Source organism: Ambystoma mexicanum, chromosome 13, assembly GCF_040938575.1.
Source record: "Ambystoma mexicanum isolate Mex_15411 chromosome 13, UKY_AmexF1_1, whole genome shotgun sequence".
Lineage (NCBI taxonomy): Eukaryota > Metazoa > Chordata > Amphibia > Caudata > Ambystomatidae > Ambystoma > Ambystoma mexicanum.
In genome coordinates, this window is record NC_090938.1 from 158996781 (window position 1) to 159020126 (window position 23346).

At 44.9% G+C, this 23346-nt stretch overlaps 1 protein-coding gene across 1 annotated transcript in view; it reads left to right on the forward strand.

Moving 5' to 3' along the window:
* The first annotated feature begins 4103 nt into the window (after positions 1-4103).
* The window catches only part of UQCC2 (ubiquinol-cytochrome c reductase complex assembly factor 2), a 92536-nt gene continuing 73293 nt past the window's right edge, over positions 4104-23346 (forward strand). The window contains exon 1 of the mRNA XM_069633521.1: positions 4104-4281. Within this exon, the coding sequence (XP_069489622.1) occupies positions 4144-4281 (138 nt within the window). The 5' untranslated portion in view covers positions 4104-4143. The remainder of the gene's footprint in view (positions 4282-23346) is intronic.

Sequence of the window (23346 nt, forward strand, 5' to 3'; positions counted from 1 at the left end):
TTTTCTCGAGGGACGGTGGTCCCAGCATCCCTTCACAGCCCTCAATTTCTGAGCATGGTAGCTCTGCTCTCAAGTCTTCCCCCCTTTTTAGGTGAATTGCATAATAAGGTTACAAAAGCCGCTGATGACTCACCTCAAGTCTAAAGAAACTCAGATAATATTCTTGTTTGGCTAATGACTTCTCAGTCTCTCCAGACTCCAAGGGAGTTAGCGGTGCTCCTTCTTCAGCCGTGGGGTTTTGGTTATAAGTGCAAAATAGTCCATATTGAAGCGGCGCAAAATGTCCAATTTCTGAGCTTCAACATGGACCCCAGACTCTGCTTCCCTCTCCTTCTGGGCTGCAGATTTTTCTTAGATAGTGAAGTAAATTCTTCTCCTTCTCAAAAAAGGAAGGGTCTCCCGCAGTCGGATAGCGGGGTATGGTGGTGCTGTTCATCTTCCAACCCTCTCTATCGCAAGCCTTTACAGCACTCAAGCCTCTTTCATCCTCGCAAGACTCTGTTTTTTCTGTTCCCCGAGAGCAGGAGGAGACTCCTTTTGTGGTTCAAACTATTAAATGCCTGGATAGCAGGGTTAACATTTTGGTTCCCCTTCCAGAGGTAATACTGGAATCTGATGCCAGCAGAGGATGCAGGGGGTGCCAGGATAGTTCAGTTTTTCCTCAAACGAAAGTTAGTTCTCTTCTAGTAGGAAACGTATTATTATTGCTTAGTTCTCCAAGCGGTTTTGGTAGTTTAGGATTTTCTCAAGGACCATGGGATTAATTGTCCTCCTTAGGTAGGAATATGTTTCCTCTACACGATGTATCTATCATTTGGGGGGGAATAAGGTCCAAGGCCCTAGCACATTTAGCATGGGTATTTAGTTTTGGTCAGCGTTCGGGACATTATGTGAAAGTAGAATGTCTTTCGGAGTCAGACACTCTGTTGTGGGTTGGAATTGCAGACATCTCCATGACAGGGGCAACTGTATGTAAGACAGGTCTCTCTTTGCAAAGTTCTTGTTTCTTCAAGGTCGGATTTAGGTAAATATCCTTCCCTCTTGTCATGATAGCAGAGTCCTGGTTCAAGGGCTCAGGAAGGCAACACCGCTAGTGTTGTTTGCCCGACCCCTTGTTTGGCCTTTTTCCAGGTGTGCTTGTCAACTTTCTGGATTTGGCATGCTTTGTATTATCCTTCTCCTCCAAAGGATTCTCTCTGACTGGTCAAGTCCCTCTTGAGCTGGTCATTGAGGGTCTCCGTCTTTTATGGCTTGGAAGTTTGAGTTCTCCTTGGTGTTCCCTGGGGTTTCACATAAATATCTTGGGGTCATCTGGGTTTTCTGGGAGGCCTCCTCGACGTTAGGCTACTATTTAGCAGGTACCTGCTAGGTTACATGGTGTGTGGCTCAACTCTTCCATCCCACTTCTGCCTCCAGAAGAAGTAATATATTTCTGGTGGAATGGGTTTTGAAAAGCTGAGAGGTTTATAACGGGCAGGGCCCTCAAGTTCATTTGCATTAAGGTCCCACTTAAGGCTTGGTTTTGGTTATATGGGATGTTAATAAGGTGTCCCTTTTCTCCCGCTCCGGTTTTTCTAATGAAGATTTGTCTTTCCAACATTTGTTTTCCAGGATTGCCATGTGGTTATGTCTTCTTTTTCGGTATCCGGTTAAAGGTGCGATTACAAAAGGTTTGAATGCAATAGGTTCGGGTACATAGGACCGAAAACAAAAGGTTCACATTTTTTATATATATTTATTTTTGGGTTTCCGTATAGGTAAAAAAATGTGGTTTTTACCACAAAAACAGGGGTTGGGGGGGGGCCACCCCAAAAAAAATATATTGTAAAAAAATCAAAATAAACATTTCAAACCTTTTGTTTTCGGTCCTTTTGTTTCGAACCTATTGTATTTCGAAACATTTCATTCGCACCTTTACCCTCTAACCTTCTTTTTCTATATGACCTTTTTTCTGGGATCATAGTATTGGATGTGGCCAACAAATGTTCACCCCTCAGGGAGTAGCTTTCTTTATCTTCAGGGTTTACCTTCTTACTATGAAGTGTTTTGAGTTGAAGATGGAGGAGCTTATTGCTCCTCATGCCACTCAGCTGCTAATTAAGTTACAAAGCCCTTTTGGCCAGTGTCCTCTCCCTGCCCCCGTTAGCCGGATGGATTCTGTGGAGTTCTGCAGGATTATGGAATTGGCACATCTTCCTGGGTTCTTTGCAGTTGAATCTGCTTTACCATATAGGACAGCTCCTGGGGGGTCTGGGCCTAGAGAGGAATTTTGTAAGCAGCTGATGGGTCTAAACTCAAAAACATTTGAAAATTATCTGATTTTATGGTATTGTCACTATTGTATTGATCATGCTGCAATTAATATGATGCAAGGGCTTCACACTTGCATAATATGAAGTCTCCTGTCTTGTCATAGAATGGCTAACCCCTCTCACTAACGTGAGAAGGGGGTTTAGATTCTATTAAAGACAAGGAGGCGAGCATTATCCCACCCACCCACCCTTTTTTCTGTTTCTTATTCCACCCACCCACCCTGTTTCATTTTGTTTCAGCTTTGGGGTGAGAGGTCCTATCCAGAAGAGTTTTGTCTTAGTTTCAGATTGCGGAAAGGTTGAGATTCCTACAGTTTTGCTGGATCTTTTTCTCTGCGCTACGCAGTTGGATCATTGCAGTGGGCTTCTGATGCAAGACAGTTGCAGAAAGAGGAGTTGGGGTTAGAGCAATGGACCTTTATTGGGGTGGGTCTTGGCTCATTGGTCATCCACAGGGCATGACCTGCCCTCCATGTTGTACTAGGGTGTTCCCATCACACTGTATTTTAACTTTGTTCTAAGTTTGTGATTACATTTTTTGTTTGTAAAGTTTTTTCTTGGCTGCTGTGGTTTCAGAAGTAAAGATTGTAATGCATAATACTCACCTCCTTGTCTTTAATAGAATCTAAACCCCCTTCTCACGTTAGTGGGGGGGATTAGCCATTCTACAGAGCTACCCGTCTCTTATCTGCCACCCGTTGCTCCTTGTTGCACAATGTGATCAATGTAGCGATGTGCGAGCAGACAGGCAGAGAGAGAAATAGAGAGAGAAGGGGGAGGCAAGGGCAAAGACAAAGAGAAATTGACATTGGCAGAATGAGAGAAAGTAAATGGGAGTGCATACAATTTGTATGCAATTGGCTAGGGTATCCCTGCTGATTGACCAATGACATCTCAGTGATATTCTAACCTCAGCGCCGCACAACTTTACACTGTGCGACTCTACACATGACCAGACACGCAAGATGCACTTTAAACTGATATAGCCAACCACACAACGCATCCCTACCATGCACATTGCAGGTGCAGCATTTTCATGCTGACATCTAACTGTGGAGAATAGTCTACTATATATAGTCTTTTTATGCTGTTTTGCCGGTAAAGTTATGCAAGTCCCCTTTATAAGCGTGTACACAGAGTCAATGCTATTATTTATGACCTGTTCGACCAGCATATATATGCACATATAGCATAGCCCCATGGCATAACCTTGCACTGCCCAAAGTTAATATGAACTACCAAGGATCCAGGAACCCCTTCAAGTCAGAATTTGAGAGCCCAGGGGCGTATAGTCAGAAGAAGAGGACCTAACATACTTATCACACATGAATAATGGGTGAAATTACATAACCTTATAAATCCTGAACTGAAAGCTTAAGAAAGCTTTGATATCACCATGCACTGCACTTGCTGTTCTAATACTTTCTGTTATAACTGTAAAGATTGTAATAACCAAACTGTCTGTAACTATGCCGTGATACTTCAGGCTCTGGGAGTATAATACATGTAATAAATAAATAAAGCAAAAACACAGCCCTGGCTCCACATCTCCTGACTGACATGGGTCGTGTAACACACTATGTGTCCAAGAATGTAAAGTAAAACAAGTAGTGTTACTTGTGTAACAAGCTAGCACGGCACCGCTTACAGGGAACACGTGCCTAAAGATGCTAGATGTTCAAGTCACCATATTAACAGCCGGTTCAGGCCGCCCAGGCAGGGGCTTGGAACAACTCACTGTGTGTAGGGGGAGGCGGAGAGAAGGCGGAGCAGCCCCGCCTCCCGTATAAGCAGGACACACACTAGATGTGGTGGTTCGTGCGTCACAAAGATGGCGGCCACCAGGTACCGCCGCTTCCTCAAGCTGTGTGAGGAGTGGCCCGTGGACGAAACCAAGCGGGGCCGTGACCTTGGGGCGTTCCTGTGCCAGCGCGTGGCTGCGGCCTTCCGCGAGGGCGAAAACACGCAGGTGAGCGTACTTCAGGGACCCTCTATCACCTACATGCCTAAAGGTCATAGGCGCGCGCATGCGCAGTACGTCATTGACTTCCGTCCTGTCATATTCAAATACTGTGCTCGTCCTGACTTGTGGGCGTGACGCCTTCAGTTATGCGTGTTCTTTACACGTGGGTGTCTGTGGAGTGTGGCTGGCCACTGGTAGATGCAAATATTCCTAAGAGCGATTGCCCAACACTACAAAGCACTGAGAAGAAAATGTTTAGTACTAGAACTCGAGAGACATGGCTCTGCAAGTGACTGTGCTCGCAATTGACACATCCACTGCAGAGCTTGTACAGTGGGTAGGGTGACCAGATGTTCAAGATAAAAAACCGGGACAGCAGCAAACAAAAAAGGACTGATATGGCAGTATGTGCACGCAGTATTTCCAGGACTGAACTGCTATCCTGCAAATAAACTGCCGTTTTGATTATTTAATGTAAGCATGTCACTAACAAAGGAGCATTTGCTCTGATTAATATTACATGCTTTCCTAGTTATTTGGCTTACCAATGTCTGTGTGGTTGAAACTGGTAATGTGTATGGTGGATATGTGAACGGTTGGGGGTTTGAGCCCAGTCTAGGATGTGAGAGGGACGTGTGAGGTTCTAAGTGTGGGAGAGAGGAGGAGCTCTCGTGTAGCATGGTGTGTGCAGTGGCAACAGACGCGACACCCCCTTGGCAGTCCACCATACAACCAGTTCTTTAAGTGGGCCGGGGCCTGCCGGTGCCAGGCCCCGGCAGTCTCCAAAAAGTGGTGCTGAGCTGGGGCCCTGCCGGGACCTCCCCGGTCCCACCGCAACATTGGTGGGACACATTAACCCGCTACAGCCGCGACGGGAGATGCGCCCACCATGCAGTCATTCAAGCTGACAGAAGTGGCAGCCCGCCTCAGCGACGCTGTGACTGACTGCCACTTCTGTCAGTCATAGTAACTGCCTCTGGAGACCAGTTGCACGAGGGGTCACCTGGTGATTCCTCAACATATTTCAAGGTTTATAAAAGATGGCGTGAATTGTGTACTTTTTTAGCCATCTTTTCTAACCCCAAAATGTTTAAAAAGATGGTCTGAGAACTAGGCAAACTGTAAGGTATGCTCACAAACATATAAATGTTATATATTTGTGTGCATACCTTACTATGGTTTGTGTACTTTGCAAGCCATCTTTTATAAACATAGAAATATGCTACATATTTCTATGTTTATAAAAGATGGCTTACAAAGTATACAAACCATAGTAAGGTACGAACACAAATATATAACATTTATATATATTTGAGTGCATACCTTACGGTTTGCGTACTTTGTTTAGGTCACGCCCCAAATGAGGCCCCCCTCGATTTCTTACCCCACTTAAAGCCCTGCATACAACTGACTTTATTCACGCGCCAAGCACGCTCTCGTTAACTAGGGTCAGTTGAAGCGACCACACGTTGCTGTGTCCCTCATCGGGTGACTACGTGCGATGCTACATCTCCCCCAAAATAACATCATCCTACCCCATCTCGGTTTTCGAATGATACAACGGGGTCTAGTAATGGACACATCGTTGCTTTCCGTGGCTTCTTCACCAGAACTCTGTTCTCCCCTTTCTGATTCGTCTTTGAACGTTCACGCCAAAATATGTGACGTATGATGAGCAAATAAATCAGCAGAGAGCCGCAGTTGGACTCTGTCCAGTACCTATCAGAAGAACAGCACCTATTGAAGTAAAGACACCTAAGAAAACCTGGACAGTGAGGTACCCATTTATAAAACCATATCGACACGTGAGACAGAATGACGATTGTCAAAATTCGATACCTGAAGAAGCCAAGAAGATACTAAAAGAAGACGAATGGTGACGTCACAAGAACCCAGACTGACTCACATATAGAATAAATGACAACCTGTGAATGATGAAAAGAGACTAAACACCATGGATAAATGACATCCCAAGTCTAAAGTGAAATGATTGATGTCAAAATGTCAGAAATGTATGCCATGAGCGTGATGAAGATATTCAGCCAGTTTAAACGTGTACATATGCACAGTAACCGCAAGAAGCACGGAAAATCGTGATGCTTACTTATGCTTAGTAGTAGGATAGATTGCAGCACGCGCCACCTATGCAGATCTACCTCAAAAGGAGCACTTTATAGAAGTATACTTCCACTATGCACAGGAACAGAACCAACCAAAGTTTACTAAAGGTCTCGAGAGGAGAGCGTTGCAGCAAACAAATTTACAATTAAAGACAGAGAGATAAACTCGGATGAAGACAACCATGCCAAGAAGCCAAGGTCATATCGGCTGAAATAGACCCGCAGTGGATACAATTATTGAAAAGAAGAACAGAGTATCCAGTGCAGAAAGGTCAAGATAAGCCACAGGTGGCAGATGGCTGACAGAATTAAATCAAATACACCAAATTGCATGGAGAATAAGATGATTTCACAGTGTCGAAATCACGTGACCGAGCAAGCAGAAGGGATGCAACTTTCACACCTACGCATGGACTCTTGCCATTGCCAGATGCCTTAACTTTCCCAGACCAAGAAGCAGACTCGAGGCCAAAATACAAAGAAATAATTGACACATGACCACTGAAGTGATGATTGATTGTTGCAATAATTGGAGGGAGGCTGGGGTTGCAGACGAACTCCCTGCACCTGGCCGGCTATTCTGCACACTGCTAAGCAAGTGGAAAATTATAAGTGGCGTTGATGCCAACCCAATCATATTGGACTGTGTAATCTAGTGTCCTATAGTTCGTAGAACAATGCTACATTGTACCTTTAGTGATGTCTACAGTGGCCATTTTGAAGGAAGGGCTTAGATGCCCCACCTGACATTGTTTATCCAATCCCCTCACTTCGTTACAATATACAGATATAGTATCTATATTAAAGTTACCTTCATAGAATCCTAAGCGCTAACGCTAAGCATTCCTCAATTCTCATCCTCCTTGACCTCTCTGCAGCCTTTGACACTGTAGACCACCCCTTACTTCTCAGCACTCTGTCCTCCTTTGGCTTCAAAGGCCCTGTCCTCTCCTGGCTCTCCTCTTACCTCTCCAATCGAACCTTCACTGTCTCCTGGGGCTGCCGTACCTCCCCCTGAACTATGGAGTCCCCCAGGGTTCCGTACTTGAACCCTTTGTTTTCTCTCTCTATGCCTCCCTTCTCGTCCCAGTGATCTCTCCTTTCGGCATCTCCCACCACTTCTACGCTGATGACACCCAACTCTTTCTTTCCTACACATCTGACCACCATCACAATCTTTCTTTCTACCTCACGGCCATAAAAAACTGGATGTCTTCCCATTTACTTTCCCTCAATACTGACAAGACTGAAGTGCTTTTCTTCCCTCCTACCACTCTCTCCCCTCCCACCCCCACCTTTCATCCACTTTCATCCTTCAAATCTCCCCACCTCGGCCCACACCCGCAATCTTGGCCTCCATCTTGACTCCTCTCTCTCCTTCTCCAACCACATCTCCCTAACCTCTCGCGCCTGTCGTCACCACCTCTTCAACATCAGCAAGATCCGCTCCTCCCTCACCTTCCACGCTTCCAAACTCCTAAATTCCTCCCTTATTTTCTCCCGCATCTTCTACTGCTCCTCTCTTCTCTTTGGACTCCCCGTCTCTCATCTGACTCCCCTAAAATCCATCTACCACTCCTCTATCCGTACTCTGTCTTCTCGGCCCTCACGACTCTATTTCTACCTCACCCTCTCAACTCGGCTGGCTTCCCTTCCCCTCACAACTGAAATTCCTCTGTCTTGTCTACAAATCTCTCCATGACCTCACCCCCATCTCTCTTCCCTCCTCTCATTTTACCCTTCCTCCCGCTCTCTCCGATTCGCTGATCTCTACCTTCTCACTGTACGCCTTGTGACGCCTCACGCTTCCGCTCCTTCCAATTCTTGGCCCCGTCCACTGGAACTCCCTATCTCTCTCTGTCCGCTCATCCCCTACCTACTCATCCTTCCGTTCCTCCTTGAAAGCCCTTCTTCTCTGCTCCCCCTTGACTCTCCTTATCTACTTCTCTGCCTCCCTCCTTCCCCCTCCTCCCGCTGACCTCATACTGGATACTGTAACTAGGAGGTAACCTGGAGGGCTTCCCCCCCCTTCGTCCCACTCCCGCTGACGTCAAACCTGACATTGATACCCCTTCACCTACCTCCTCTCCCCTCCCTCCTTCTCCCCCTCCTTTTGAGCAAATTGTTCCACATACTGTACTACTGGTTTGTTTAGTGTTTGTAAATATTCTTGTTGTTAGTCTGTAAAGCGCTTTGGAGTAAAGCGCTATATAAACTCAATAAACATAGAAACAATCAAGTTGCATGCTAAGTTTTGAGATATTACACGTCAGTGATGATGAGTTTTTGGTATAAATGATGTGTTTTTTCTGAAATTAATTGGAGTTGAAGCGAGATGGAAGATCAAGCAATTGCTGATATTCATAAACTCCCCGTTGTTTGTTCTTGTCATTAAACGGACTCCCTTTGTCATTGATTTGATGCAAGAGTATTAATCTGCATCCCCATCCATCTCGAGGGTGCTGCTACTCATCCTAAAGTGCTGTTTGGAAAACCCTCAGTCCTATGGGCCGGCTAGGGTCTCTACTGCCCACTTGGTAGCAGAGAGGATGGTTCGATTAGAATTGATTAAATAAGACACCCATTGACCGTCGACAGGTCCTCAGCAATATCACGAGTCCTTTGCAATCTGGCTAAGTAGACTGAGAGGCTCCCCTTAGATATAGGATAGTCTAGTGTAAACCCTGCAGGTTGAGGTCTGAAGGAACCTGTGCTTTCTCCCACAAACCCCTTCCCACTTCTACGAGCAGCTGATCGGACGAACAGCAAGGAGAGGCGGTAACGAAGGCGGTGATCCTGAGCATCCAGAGAGGAAAAAATGCAAACGGTGAGTGAGAAAGACTAAATACTTTGGCAAGAAGTGCATGCCTTAGAACAAGTAAGGGAAGGTAACGGAGGGAGGTGGGACAAAAATAACGTCAGAGTAAGAGTATAATGTATATAAGGGGAAATAAATATTGACTCGAGGGTGGCAGAGCATACAGGATACCGGGAGGATACCCGAGCATAGAGGATACTGGAAAGATACCCAAGCATAGGGGGAGATGCCGAGAGGATACTCCCAAATACCTAGGCTTTAATAAAGCACTAGAAGAAGCCTGCATTTAAAGTCCTGAATGAATAGGACGACATAGGAGACCAGATTCGATGAAAGAGACGATCTGAAAGAAATCGGCTTAAATTCTATGTCGGAATAATGATAGGGGCAGGAAATTTATGTAGCCGGCCGGAGTCTGTCTAGTCTGTTACATATGTTTTGTGTTTTTTCTTTTTTCTGACGTCACGAGGTAAGACATTTTGGGGGGAAATAGCATGAACATTGTGCGATTGTATAGCCAGGATGTTGTATGACATGAATTGATGGTTGTTGTTTGAAAAAGTAAAACAAATGTTGTGAAAAACGGGATTGGAGCTTGCAACGATTGGTGCTCACTCATATTGTTGATTTTGGTTGAGAAACTTAAAACATAACAAAGTGTCATATGAGGAGAAGATAAACAAATGTAAGCATGGAAGACATTACACTGTTAGTACACTTGTGCAAACAGTTGCCAAAACATGCACCTAAGCTGAAAAAGTACAGTGCAGAATGGGTTAAAGGAACCACCTACAAAATGTTTATGCCTTGGCTCCAGGGCGGATTGCTATCTAAAACGGTCCAGCAACACATGACAACATATTTGCACGCCACGCATACTGGCAAAAAGGTAGATAAACAGCTAGCTAGTTTAGAGCTTTGGAAGATGTACCAAGACGATAAGGAGGAGGAGCCTCCGTTAGATTGGATACTTAACATATGCACAGAGGGGGGTGAAACGCCTTCTGCGCCACCCGCCCCCTCTGAAACAAAAAGTGAAGCCAGTAAAGACGAAGGATTATATCCATTGAGGGAACTTAAAGCAGCCACGGGATATTGTCATTTTTAACTTCCTCGGCTTGTTGATATCTCACATTCTGAAACCCCTCCTCTTCCTCACCTGAATCTTCGGGCGTGGATTCCTGTTTTCAGCCTTTCTTCTTCTGACCTTTATGTTTCTTTTTTGTGTAGAGATACGGCCTTCCTCAGAGAAAAGCCACTCTGACCCCTTACTGGAAAAGGAATACAGAGGACCCCCTCCAGAGAGCGCCAATGAGAGGAAAAGAAGCTAGAAGCTTAAAAAAAACCTCTCTCCTAATGGGGTCATCGAGACTCTTTGTAGCAAAAAGTCCAAGGTAAGAGGCAGTCTCTGTAGTCAGGCGTAGAGGACTTGTTGATATTCTTGTTCCACGTAGATCTACTGAGATGGAGACACGATCGGGAAACAAACTCACAGCTACTCAAAGGGGACGGAAAACACCAGCCCATGTCTTGACAGCAGGTAAGGAGTCCAAGTGCGTAACCGGAACCACAATAGAGGAAAAAATGGAAAGTCACCAGAGGAAGGATAGAAAGTACGGCCGTGAAGAAGGCAGAAAGCAGCAGAAGCAAAGAAGCGGAAGCATGTGTAACAAGCGGTACGAGACCCGGTAGGTACGAGATTCACAGAAATAAAAAATAAAAAAGGGGGAAAATACAAGCAAGAAGGTAAGACAAGCGAGAAAAGGGAATCAGAAAGGCAGACTCAGCCGAAGCCTGACTGAAAAGACAGAAACACTACGAGCGAAATCCGAAAGAGAAAGATAGAAAAAGGAAATCAAGGCAGAAGGAAGCGGGACTAGACCCGCAGCGGAACAAAACGGACCAGAAAGGTAGGAAAAGGGAAATATAAGAATGGAAAAAAGCACTATCGTCTAAACCCAGCGCGAAACGAAGGGGTTGCAACGCATTGATCTGACAGGTGGGTGGGGTTAAATGCAGGACTGAAAACAGGAAGAAAGAAAAGGACTAGAACGGGGAAACAGGAAATGAGCAAAGCAGAATGGAACCACCTAATGGCAGCAGAGTCTCCAGTGGCCGCAAAGACGCCAGGCGGGCAGGCGTGAGTAGCGCATGACAGATATAGCAACCCGGCATATGAGTCACCTACGCAAAGTAGTGACGAAAGCCCAGAGAAGGACAGAGACAGAGATATTACCTCCAAGTCCCAAAGGACAAGGAGAGGCGCGAAAAGGAGACCAGGCACAAACAAGTAGATCTCTAGATACAGATTGAGAGGGAAAGAGATGGAAAGGAGATGAGGACAAAACTGATGAGATGCCATTCAAACAACAAATGGATGGGAGGTCAGATTTTATTAAAACTCGATGGCAAAGGCATTGAGGACGTGAGACAAAAGGGAGAGTTGGACGATTCAAAACGGAAAGAGAAAGAAAAGGAAAAAGGATTGAGAGATGAAAGAATCAGGAAAAAAGATAGACAGAGAGGAGAGCAGCTGTATCGCGAAGAGCAAGAAAAGAAACGGAATCATAAGCTAAGAGCAGCTAACGATCAGGACAGGCAGGAACAACAAAGAATAGAGGAAGAAGAACAAGACATACAGGAGAAGAGAATGAAGAGTCGTAGGGCAAATGAACGCAGAGATGCTAAGAAACAGGAAGAAAGAGTCAGAGAGGAAGTGAGGAAGCGCAGAGAGTTCGATGATGAAATAGAACGCAAGCGAAGACCGAGGGCAGAGGATCTTGACTATCTAGGGACAGGATCTTGACTATCTGGAAAGAGAGGTTAAGAAACCTGATCCAGTAGTAGACTGGGAAGGCATGAATTCTTTCCTGAGTACGATTCAGTACCAGGCACGTCTAGAGCAAATATCAAAGATGACTCCGACACCAGAAGCATCAGAGAAATGATCGATAGAATATATGATGAAATGGTGCTAGAACAGGTACCCCAAGGGAGAGGAGAGGACGAGCTTCTTGAGAGCACTCAGTTGTATGACACTGAGGACGCCTCCCGAAGTAACAGAAATAGAGAGATGTCCCTGGATAGGTTGACACTAAATGGAAACGAGGAAGATGAGAGGAGTTAGACAAGTTCGGCACAGACAATATCGGATCCAGAAAGAGAGGAGTATGAGGAAAAGGAAGGTGAGAGAAGACGCAAAAAATGCTTCTCAAGGGTAAAGGGAATAAGATGGTCAGATTCTAGTGAGTCTGCACCTAAGGCATCAGTCAGCCACACAATCAGAGCGACACAAAGGAGTATCCTACGGTCAGAGGGGGGTGTCTCCACCACCTTCTGTCAGCAGACTAAGGACATTGCCAGGTAGACGGCGATGCAGGAATATTACCCATGCAGTGGATAGGAAAATAATAAGAGAAGAAAAGGAGTGCCATGTGTTACAATTCCCAGTGCTCGAAAAAGGAGGAACGAGGCCACAGTATATAGCCTGACCACAAATGGATCGTGAAAATCTGAAAAATAAGCTTCCAATGTTAACCTCGGGAGCTGGAAATTGGATACATGAGCTAGAAAAAATGACAGGGGGAACACGTTAGCTATCGGGGATATTAAGGGTCTTATAATCGCCATACTTGGTGATAGAGCTGACGATGTGTGGACACAAGCAGGTTATCCTGGCATGACTACAGTTAATACTGCGCATGATGGAGCTCTGTTTAACAATTGCAGAGCCGCGGTATGGAAAGCATTGCGATTGCTATACCTGGATACTTCTGACATGGGAGCTATCGTGACACGAAAAAATGAAGGAATGAAAGGATCCTTTGCTTTACATTCAGAATTTCCAAGACGCAAGGGTGTTGGAAACACGGGAATCTTGGGGGAAATCTATACCCGCGTTTTACCATATATTATGCCAAGGACTTCCAGATCAGGCACAGAAGCAGCTCAAGAAATCGGTAGGAATCAAGGCCAAACCGTGGTCTGAAATACAGTTGACCATAGCTCACTATTGCAGTTTATTGCAAGAGAAAAATCGTAAAAAAGAGGCTTCACGAAAAGCTGAAGAGGCAAAATTAGTGCAGAAAAAATTGTCAAAATATGTAATTGAAGGAGCAGTGATAACTAGCACAGACGGATCGAACATACAGCAGGTCAATAATCAACAGCAGATTAATCAAGGCAGTAATGGGTTTTACCCCAGACGGAGAGGCCTTCGAGGAAGAGATTTCCAGAGTTATCAGGGAGGTTCCCAAGCTAACCAGGGAGGTTTTCAAAACATGCAAAATGGCAATCGGGATATGTCAAATAGGCAAATAGTCAGACCACCGCCAATATGTTGGACGTGTGGGATGACAGGGCATCTAGCATGCACATGCAGTAGTCATGGCATGGTGCAAAACGTTCAAGTAACAAGATTAGGGATGGTGAATCCACCTGTATTTTTACAGCAGGGTGGAAATGGAGTTGCACAAAATCACACGGTGCAGCAGCAGGCACCGGGAGCACAGCAAAACTTGCAACCTCAGAATATGATACTTTTTCCACAAGGACAGTCTCAACAGTTGCCGATGCAACTGTCACAGAGAACAAGTACAGGACAGGCATTGAATTCTGGAATGAGAAATAACACTGGTGATGGAGGAAGTCCATTCACTCAGCATGTATGGATTAGGACAGCTCACTGGGAAACCTGATGTGTCCTATCCGATCCGTGACACTGAACTCTCATGAGGAACCAAAGGTAGATGTCCTCACAGGGGATAAAGAATTTTCCTTCTTAGTTGACACAGGTGCAACACGCTTGTGTATACGTGAAGGAAAGTTTTCCTTGTCCAGCGATGCCATAAATACTCAGGGCTTCACAGGAGCAACAAGTCGTGTTCCTTTTACAAAAGAACTTCCAGTCTCTATAGGAGAATGTGACATGAATGTGCCACTGCTATATTGGAGGCAGACCCCAGTAAATTTATTGGGACGAGACCTAATGACAAAGTTAAACATGACAATCTCGTTCACGGAGAAGGACATAGTATGTTCGACTCTAGGAATGCATTATTTGAACATATGCGAAATAATTAGAGCATACGTGGTACAAATAGCTATGAGAGCTGTTCCACTGGAGCCAGAAACCTTTGCGTATGGAGTGTGCATACTAATGGCAGGGCTACCAGGCCTTACAGACAAAACCATGAGAACCCCAGATGAGTTTCTATTCAGGCCAAGAATACCTATGCATGAGGAAAAGGGACAAGAGTTTCCCTTGGCAATACACTCATCGACCTACAGCAAGCCTTTGATTGTGTTTTCAGGGGTAAACTATGCACTCAATTAAGAAAATGGGGATGCCCGATAGACCTAGTGGAAGCCATGGAAGCCCTATATACCAACACTTCTGTTAGGATACGGCTGTCTAATAAGGGAATTTTATCGAATAAAATAAACACCTTCTGTGGTTTAAAACAGGGATGTGCCTAGGCGCCACTCCTGTTTTGTCTTTATATAGCCGATCTGGCGGTGTCCCAAAGTACAGTTAGGGCCTTTCTGCTGAAGATCAATGGGAGGGGGAATTCCTTGTGTCCTCTTTGCGGACGATCTGGTCTTCTTAGATCAGACTCAGATCGGCCTGCAGAGGAGATGCCTTTTGAGTCCTATCTGAGCCATAATGGTATGAAGATCAATGCCGGAAAATCAAAAATTATGGTCCTGAAAGACGCTGGAAAAAAGAAGTGTGAGAGATTCACTTGGAGAGTAGAGGGGACTCCTCTAGAAATGTTCAACTCCATTATATACCTTGGAGTGACAATAAATAAGAGTAGAAGTGAAATTGACCACTATCTCTATTTGTGATCTAGGTTGTCAATATTGATAAATCAGGGGAGGAGCTTTCAGAAGAAATATGGGAGGTTCACGCTCATCACAATACTCTCATTTTACAAACAAAAAGTGGCCCAAATACTTATGGTGCGGAAGCAGTTCTCCATCTCTCCTTCTCTGTGTGGGACAAGCTAGAGGGTTTGTTCTGACGTAAGGCCCTGAGGCTCCCTAATGGTTTGCCAACTTGTGCAAAAAGGCACGAGCTGAAACTGCAGTCACTAGAATCCATGGTGGTACGGAGGACGATGGCTTTATATCTGCATATTCCCCTCCGCTAAGATCCGAGATACACTACTCCGTTGTCTAAATATTTTGGAAAAACGGGAGGTCCAGTGTAAGAGGAAGATCCCTGGGGTCTTAAATCCGGAGTGCAGATTCTGTAAAGAGGCTGAATCGGTGGAAAATCCTATGCATTTAGTAATGGCCTGTAAGTCCCTAATTGAAGTCAGAATTTTTTTGTTGTTGAAAGCATACATGGACAGAGGTGTTGCACTGGCTCTTCAGGAGTGTTGGAAATGGGTACTGTTGGGGGCGAGCAAATAGGAATGGTAATTGCAGCAATGAAAATGCTGGAATTTGTACTCTCGGGAAACGGAGAGGTGGCAACATTGAGCCCTCATGCTCATTGATTTACTGCGACTGGGGATCATGAAATTGAAAAAGTGAATGCTCTATGAATTTTGGAGGGTTCTTTGGGATAGGGAACTATTTATTTCAGCTGGATTATTTTTTTCTTCTAGTTTTTTAATTGTGACTTCCAAGATGATATGATGTAATGTTAAAGGTTTAATGTTATCTGGTTAACAACATGTTTGTTCTTCATTATTAAACCAATAAAACATTTTAATTTAAAATAAAAAAGTAAAAAGCTTTCCCCATGGAGAGACAAGCTCTCCTTATTGTAAGTTGTGCTCCCTTGGCAGCCGAGCACCGAGTGCTTCAGGAGCAGGGAGCACTCCTTTCCTGACCGGCGTGGGCTGTGGGAAGCAAACCAAGTTTGCTGTGGAGGAGGTGGCAGAGGTAGCAAAAGACACTGTGACAGCGGATATGTATGCAGCAACCAATGAGTTCCCCACTGTTGGCTAACCCTGGTATGCTCCATAATCGCCTGGTAGCCACTAATAATTATTTTGAATACCGTAATGATATGAAAAAGTTGAAGTGGCATGATAACACTGAAGAACAGAACCGAGAGGAAAGGTGATCATTGTTACCATAAACAAACAGCACCAATGTGTATCATGTCTTACCAGGGCAGGGACCTTTTAGTGGAGGTCCTTGCAGGATAGTGGTCCAGAAGTCATCAAAGTACTGTGGTTAAATGCTCTGAAGAAGAAGGGACAAGACTAACAAAGTATTTTGTGAATCATCCTGAAAAAACATTGTTGTTGATACAGATGAATTGTGGAAATGTTTTTTCCTAAGAAGAAGTTGTTAAATGTTAAATGTAAGGTATTTGTACCGCGCACCGTCACCAACGGAATTCGTCCCCAGGCGCTCCAGCGGATCTGTAAACGATAAGGTGGGATTGGTTAGTAAGGTGGAGAGGGAGTAGGATAGTGAGAGGAGTGGTGTTCTGTCGGCAGCTTCAGCTCGGTATACACCAGATACTGAGCTTTGGTGCAGGTATTGGATCGGTGTCAATCCGCGTGTGCTGTTGCTCCGGTTTATGTGTTGTTGCAGTGTTGTGAAGTGCGTGCGGCTTGTGGTGCGAGAGATGGTTGTGTGAGTTTTTGAGTGGGATAAGTGTGCAGAGTTTGAGGTTATATTGGTTAGTGGTTTGCCTGACCTTTAGCATGCTAACATTCACAGTTTTCTCCAAGTGTGGCACTTGATGGCCTTCACAGTCCTATCTAGAAGCGGCGCAGGCCAATGTTCAGAGTTCCATCCAGGTGTGGACATGCTAATATTTACAGTTCCATCTAAGTGTGACCATGCTAGTATTTACAATTCTATCTAGGTGTGGACATGCCAACATTCATAACTCCATCCAGATGCGACGCAGGCCAACATTCACGATTCTATCTAAGTGTGGACATGCTAATATTTACAGTTCTATCCAAGTGTGGACATGCTAATACTTACCATTGTAGCTAAGTCTGGACATGCTAATACAATTGTAGCTAAGTGTCGACATGCTAATATTTATAGTTCTATCTAAGTGTGGACATGCTAATACTTACCATTGTAGCTAAGTGTGGACATGCCAGTATTCACAATTCTAGCTAAGTGTGGACGTGCCAGTATTTACAATTCTATCTAAGTGTGGACATGCCAACATTCACAATTCCATCTAGATGCGACGCAGGCCAATGTTCACAGTTCTATCCAAGCGTGGATATGCTAACATTTACAATTCTAGCTAAGTGTGGACATGCCAGTATTCACAATTCCATCTAAGTGTGGACATGCCAATATCATGCCAATGAACTATTTGCTAAAAGTGGAGAGATAAAGACTTGTCTTCTAGTTGATCTGTAAGTCCAAGTGATAGACTTTTGGAGCAAGAAGAACTTTATAGTCAGAACTTGGTTGCAAAACAGAACCTTCCTAGTTTGAACTTTTGATCGAAATTCCTGCTTTGAATCTGGGGAAGGGGAACTACCCCAGGTTATAAGGATATACAGTTATCAGGTTACGTTGAAGATAACTGTTTCTGTTATCTTCGAATTGCTATATATTCCCTTTATCAGTTTGATGTATGTATAAGTGTGAGGGAACGATTCCTTTTGTTTAGAGTGTTTCCTTTAGTTTATAGGCAGGAAAATCATCTTTAGGGCAGGGATTGTGAGGTGTTTCTCAAAACTCTTTTGAGATAATAAAATGGTAAGAGGCCTCGCAAAATCTACTAGCCCAAATTGGCGAATAGTTTTTATGAAGGGTGAGTACCATTTGCATAATATGTGACTTTGCTGGCGAGTATGGAGATGTAAGACATTTTTTTTCATTTACTGAAACACACTGTGTAGTAAATGGCAAATGCAAGTGTCACTGTGCATGCTTGACAGCCTTGCACCAAATATGAAGTGTGCTTGTAGCGACATGCACCATTTATCAAAAAGTAGTGATAAATATTTCGTCATCAGTCACCTTGGGGCAAGTGCATTTCTCTTAGGTCGAGTATGTAAACTAAGGAACTTGCCCTGCAGGTCTAGTGGGTTTTTTAAGAATTTGCAAGTATTCTTATGAAAAACCTTCATCAAGTTGTCTGCCTCACATTTCTGACCCCTCATAATAGATGACCATAATCATGTTGCTGCTGAGGAGATCTTCTGTGAGAGTGGTTTGATTCGGGGGGCGAACATTCAAGTTGCAAGTTACTAACCAGCCATGAAGTCACTTCCCACCTCTGTTCTATACATGCACAAAGCACACCATTTCTTAATCACCAAGAAAACAATATCACTATCTAGTGGCGAGTGCGCTTTTTGTACTGTGTGCAGGGGAGGAGTACGAATTAGTGGATTGTCGCATGTTGGGCGGGAAGTAGAATTGTGAGCACTACAGTGAGGAGTGCAAACAACGAAGAGGCTACATATATGAAGGAACAATCAATCTGGTGGCAATGAATTTACAGGAGGAGAGCATCTATCAAGGAGTAATCTAGATTGGGCTACAGTGAGGGAACGATATCTGTGATGCAACAGCCCAGGAACAGGTTGATCATGATTCATTGAAGGATCACCAGTGAAAGTGTGCCTTTTAAATATAGACCACAGTGTAGCTGATGTGTAAAGTCTGTGAACTTATGGACTCTTGATGGGGCTGATTGCTCGATGGAAAATGCCAACTGGTGTTTCTGGCAGCTGTGGTGTTGCCAACCTCCTCATCTAGCGTCCACAAGAGCTGTGCCATAAAATGCAAGTGATCCCTTACAAAACACACAAGCTAGATTTCGCAACTGGCAAGCTGTCATGCTGAAATGAGGATTATGGTTAAGTTGCTGTTTCCACAGGAAGAGCATTTTTTGGGCGGCTTATAACTTCGCTCCCCCTGGAATAATCCTCACCAAACTTTGCAAAAAAAGTATATGAGCCACTCTGAATTGTTTTCCAAAGTTTGGTGAGGTTTGTTCCAGGGGGGGCAAAGTTATAGGAGGGGTCCCAAAACTTCTGTTTTTCCCATAGACTGAATGGGGGAAAAACTTTGTGCACAGCTACAGGTCAAACCGCTGGACGGATTTTCACCAAATTTGTGGCAGGGGCTTGGTCCAGAAAGCTTGCTTTTGTAAATTTGCTGACGTTCCGTGCAGTACTTTTCATTAAAATGACCAAAAAGTAGGTGTAAAAAAATAGTGATATCTATGTCCACTTCACGGTCACACTTCCCTGTTCCGTCCACGGACAAGATACCGATTGGCTAAGGGGCTGGCGTCATGACCGCGGACATGCAACGTCTCTGCCGATTGGCTGCAGCGAGATGTCTTCTGCGTCAGATTGTTTGGATGCGCCCGACATCTTGAATCTGCTGATAGCGGAGCGACAACCGGCGGAAACATGCTATATTTATAAAACTCTTTTGCTGTGTCATAGAGCGTTGGGAAAGGTTCAGACAGTAAGACTTGGGTGATGAATGCATTTGTTCTGGCGGTCGGTCTTCATGATGTATTTTCTGTGGCCACCTTGTACGCACAGAAAATGAGGGGTCTAATAACGTAGCATTTCAGTCCATGCAGTGCACAGGGAACTTGTAACTGTTGTAAGGACACGCGTGGTGTTAGCGAACATTGAAATTGACAGCATGCCGTAATTGCATTACTTTTTCTTACGTATATTGCATTCATTAGTACACCGCCATGGGTGTGACATGCTACGGTGGTTGTGGCCAGGGCCTACAGTCTTGGATGCATGGCCATTGGCCGAAGGCCTTACTTCCAAGTCTGTAGGCCCTGGCCACAACCACCGCAGCATGTCACACCCATGGATACACCCGTAGTATTGCATATCGATTGCCTGGTTGTGGGGAGTGTGTACAGTCTTGGGTGCATGGCCAAAGGCCAGGGCCTAGAGTCTTGGATGCATGGCCGTCGGCCGAAGGCCTTACTTCCAAGACTGTAGGCCCTGGCCACAACCACGGCAGCATGTCGCACCCATGGATACACTTGTAGTAATGCGTATCGATTGCCTGGTTGTGGGGAGTGTGTGCAGTCTTGAACAAACTTGTAAGCACTGGACGTCCCAGCCACTGTACACTCGTACCATGTAATATCTATGGACATACAGCTAGGACTGCAGCCTCTGGCCAGAAGCACTGAAGGATACGGATACCACACCTATAGAAAAACCCTAACTTCCACACATTACTGAGGTGGTTGTGGGGAGACCCTGCACTTTTGGGTGCATGGCCAGAGGTCATGCAGCCAACAACAAAGTTATACCCTCTTCACTTACAAGCCAACATGGGTTTTATCTAGTGCGGTGGTTGTGGCCAAGATGTATACTTTTGGGTGCATGGTTGCAGGCTGTATGCCATACACCAAAGCATGTACACACTGGCCACAACCACTGCAGTTTATCACATTTATACTTCACACCTACACAATAGATTATGTGTCTGGCAGATGTGGCCAGCTCCCAGAGTTTTGGGTACATATTCAGTACATGCTACATTTACAATGTTTCCTTCTATGGGTGTGCTACTGATTTTTAAGCAACCATGGGTGTAATATGCTGCGGTGATTGTGGCCAGGGCCTACAATGTTTGGTGCATGCCATAGGCCGTAGACCGGACGCCATACTTCCAAGACTGTAGGCCCTGCCCACAGCCACTGCAGCATGTCACAGCAATGGGTACACCTGTAGTATTCATTATTGATCAGATGGTTGTGGGGAGCGTGTACAGTCTAGGGTGCATGGCCAAGAAGAAACTTCTAAGCACTGGAGTTATAAGCTATTTCACATCCATATATTAAAATGCATGGACATAAACCTAATATTTTAGGCCCTGCTCACAACCACTGCAGCCTTTCACAGCTACAGAGACACCCCTAGTATTGAACATCACTCAGGTGGCTGTGGGGAGGGTCTGCAGTCATGAGTGCATGGCCGCAGGCCATGCACCCAACAGCACAGTTATATGTAGTGTACTTACAAGTCACAATGGGTGTGATATGGTGTGGTAGTGCATCACTCAGGCGGCTGTGGGGAGGAGTTGCAGTCATGGGTGCATGGCCAAAGGCCATGCCCCCAAAAGCATATTTGTACGTAGTGTAGTTATATGCCCCAATGGATGTCATATGGTGTGGTAGTAGTGACCAGGATGTAGAGTATTTGAACAAAATAATAAGCACTGCAGTTGTAAGCAACTATGGATTGTATATACTGTATACCCATACATTGATAAATCTATGGCCTCACACTCACGTCTGTAGCCTGTGGCTACAAACTACTGCAGTATATCACAGCTATAGGTACACTTGTACTATGCAACATCATTAAGATGGTTGTGGGGAGGGCGTAGCGTTTTGGGATCATGGCCGAAGGCCATGCTCCCAAAACCAACTTTGTTTGTAGTGAAATTACAAGGCCCAATGGTTCCGATATGCTGTGGTGTTTCTGCCCAGGACCCAGAGTCTTGCCTGCATGCCCAAAGGCCATGCACCCAAGACTGAAGTCATAAGCCGTGGGGTTATAAGTGAATATGGGTGTGGTGTAATGCGGTAGTTGTGTGCACGTCCTAGCTTCTTGGCTGCATGGCTGCAGACGATGGTCCCAAAAGTTAACTTATAAGTAGTTAATTTACAAGGACCATGGTTTTGATATGCAGCGATGGTTGTGGGTAGGAACTATACTCTTTGTACCTTGGTCGTAAGGCGTAGGTGGTAGGTTACACAACCAAGATGCAAGGGCCAGCCTAAAGCCACTGCAGCATATTAGTACCATAGATTAGACATGTAGGTTTGCATGTGTACAAAATGACTGCCAATTTACTTACTCCTTACTTTGTTCAGAATCCATATATGTTTTAAATGCCTTTAGTACTTGGCAGAAGTATCCTTTTTTAATTTCTGTGATAAAAGAAAAAAGTATGTTAGTCTTTGCATTTTATGAAAACTTACTACGTTGCATAATACACAGTTTACCTTTTTTTATCCTCATATTTAGTTTACAAACCAGTGTACTGTGCATTCTGCTCCGTTTCTGTGTTTGCTTTTCTAATCCTTGGGTCTGGGAAAAAATAATCCATGTCAGTTTAAAAAAAAACTTTATTTGCAATGGTACTAACTACTTCCTTGTTTCCTTTGAGTGTTTCCTTCATCTTTCTGATTAATGTTACGTTTGTTGCCTTGCTGCCGATTTTACCTTTAGGCGTATTCGAACTGTGCATTTGTTCTTACAGTTCTGTGATATTCATTTATTTGTGTCGTTGTTATATCCTCTTGGGCAGTTAGATACCTGTTGGCGTATTCTGTTTGTAGTCTTTTCCATCGTTTTTTGGTAGTCTTGAAGTACACATTATTTATTAAATTTTGGCTTTAAGAAAATTAAATAAGCATTTGTAAGATTAGCTGGCAATCTCTGCTTTAGAGTAATGGTGCTATCATTACATTCGAACCATCCACATTTCTTTTTAATGTATGCAGTGTAGTTGTCATGAGCACTGCTCCCGAGAAGCCAAGTCAAGCCCAGCATCCCCGGAAGCAGGCTCACGACCCTCGTCCCCGGCTCCAGCAAACCCCTATTGGGGCCCTTTGGACCATGTCCTGGCGCCTCTGGCGCCAGGCTCATAATGAACCTCAGTCCCGGCGCCAGGGACGCCGGGCTCATAATTCTTGCAAAGGTGCTTGGGTGGACCTACCTGTAGCAGACCATGCTGCATACTCACCTTTGCAAATGCTGGCAGGATGAAGTCCCCAGCCTTCTGCTGGGAGGAACTATTCCCTGAACTGGGACTACTTTCTTACCTGGGTGGGGCTGGTGCCACTCCTTAGCTCTGGAACACAGGAACTCTTTTACCTGGGCGAGGCTGAGGAAGAAGACACCCAATCACTCCAACACTATTTAAACCACACCCGATTGGGAAAACGTGCTTCGCGTTATTCTGCATCTGCAGCAGGACGCTCACCGAGTCAGCTCCAGCATTCCAGTGACATCTCCAGCTTCAGATCAGCCACCTGAGAAAGAAAGACACGAGAACTATACTTACCATCCAGGAATCCAGACACCGGCAGAACCTGCAAGCAAAAGAAACATAAGGTTAGCAAGTTGCAACACGTTCGCAGCCGCGCTCGCTTACCTGATCCATCTGTGCTTTCAC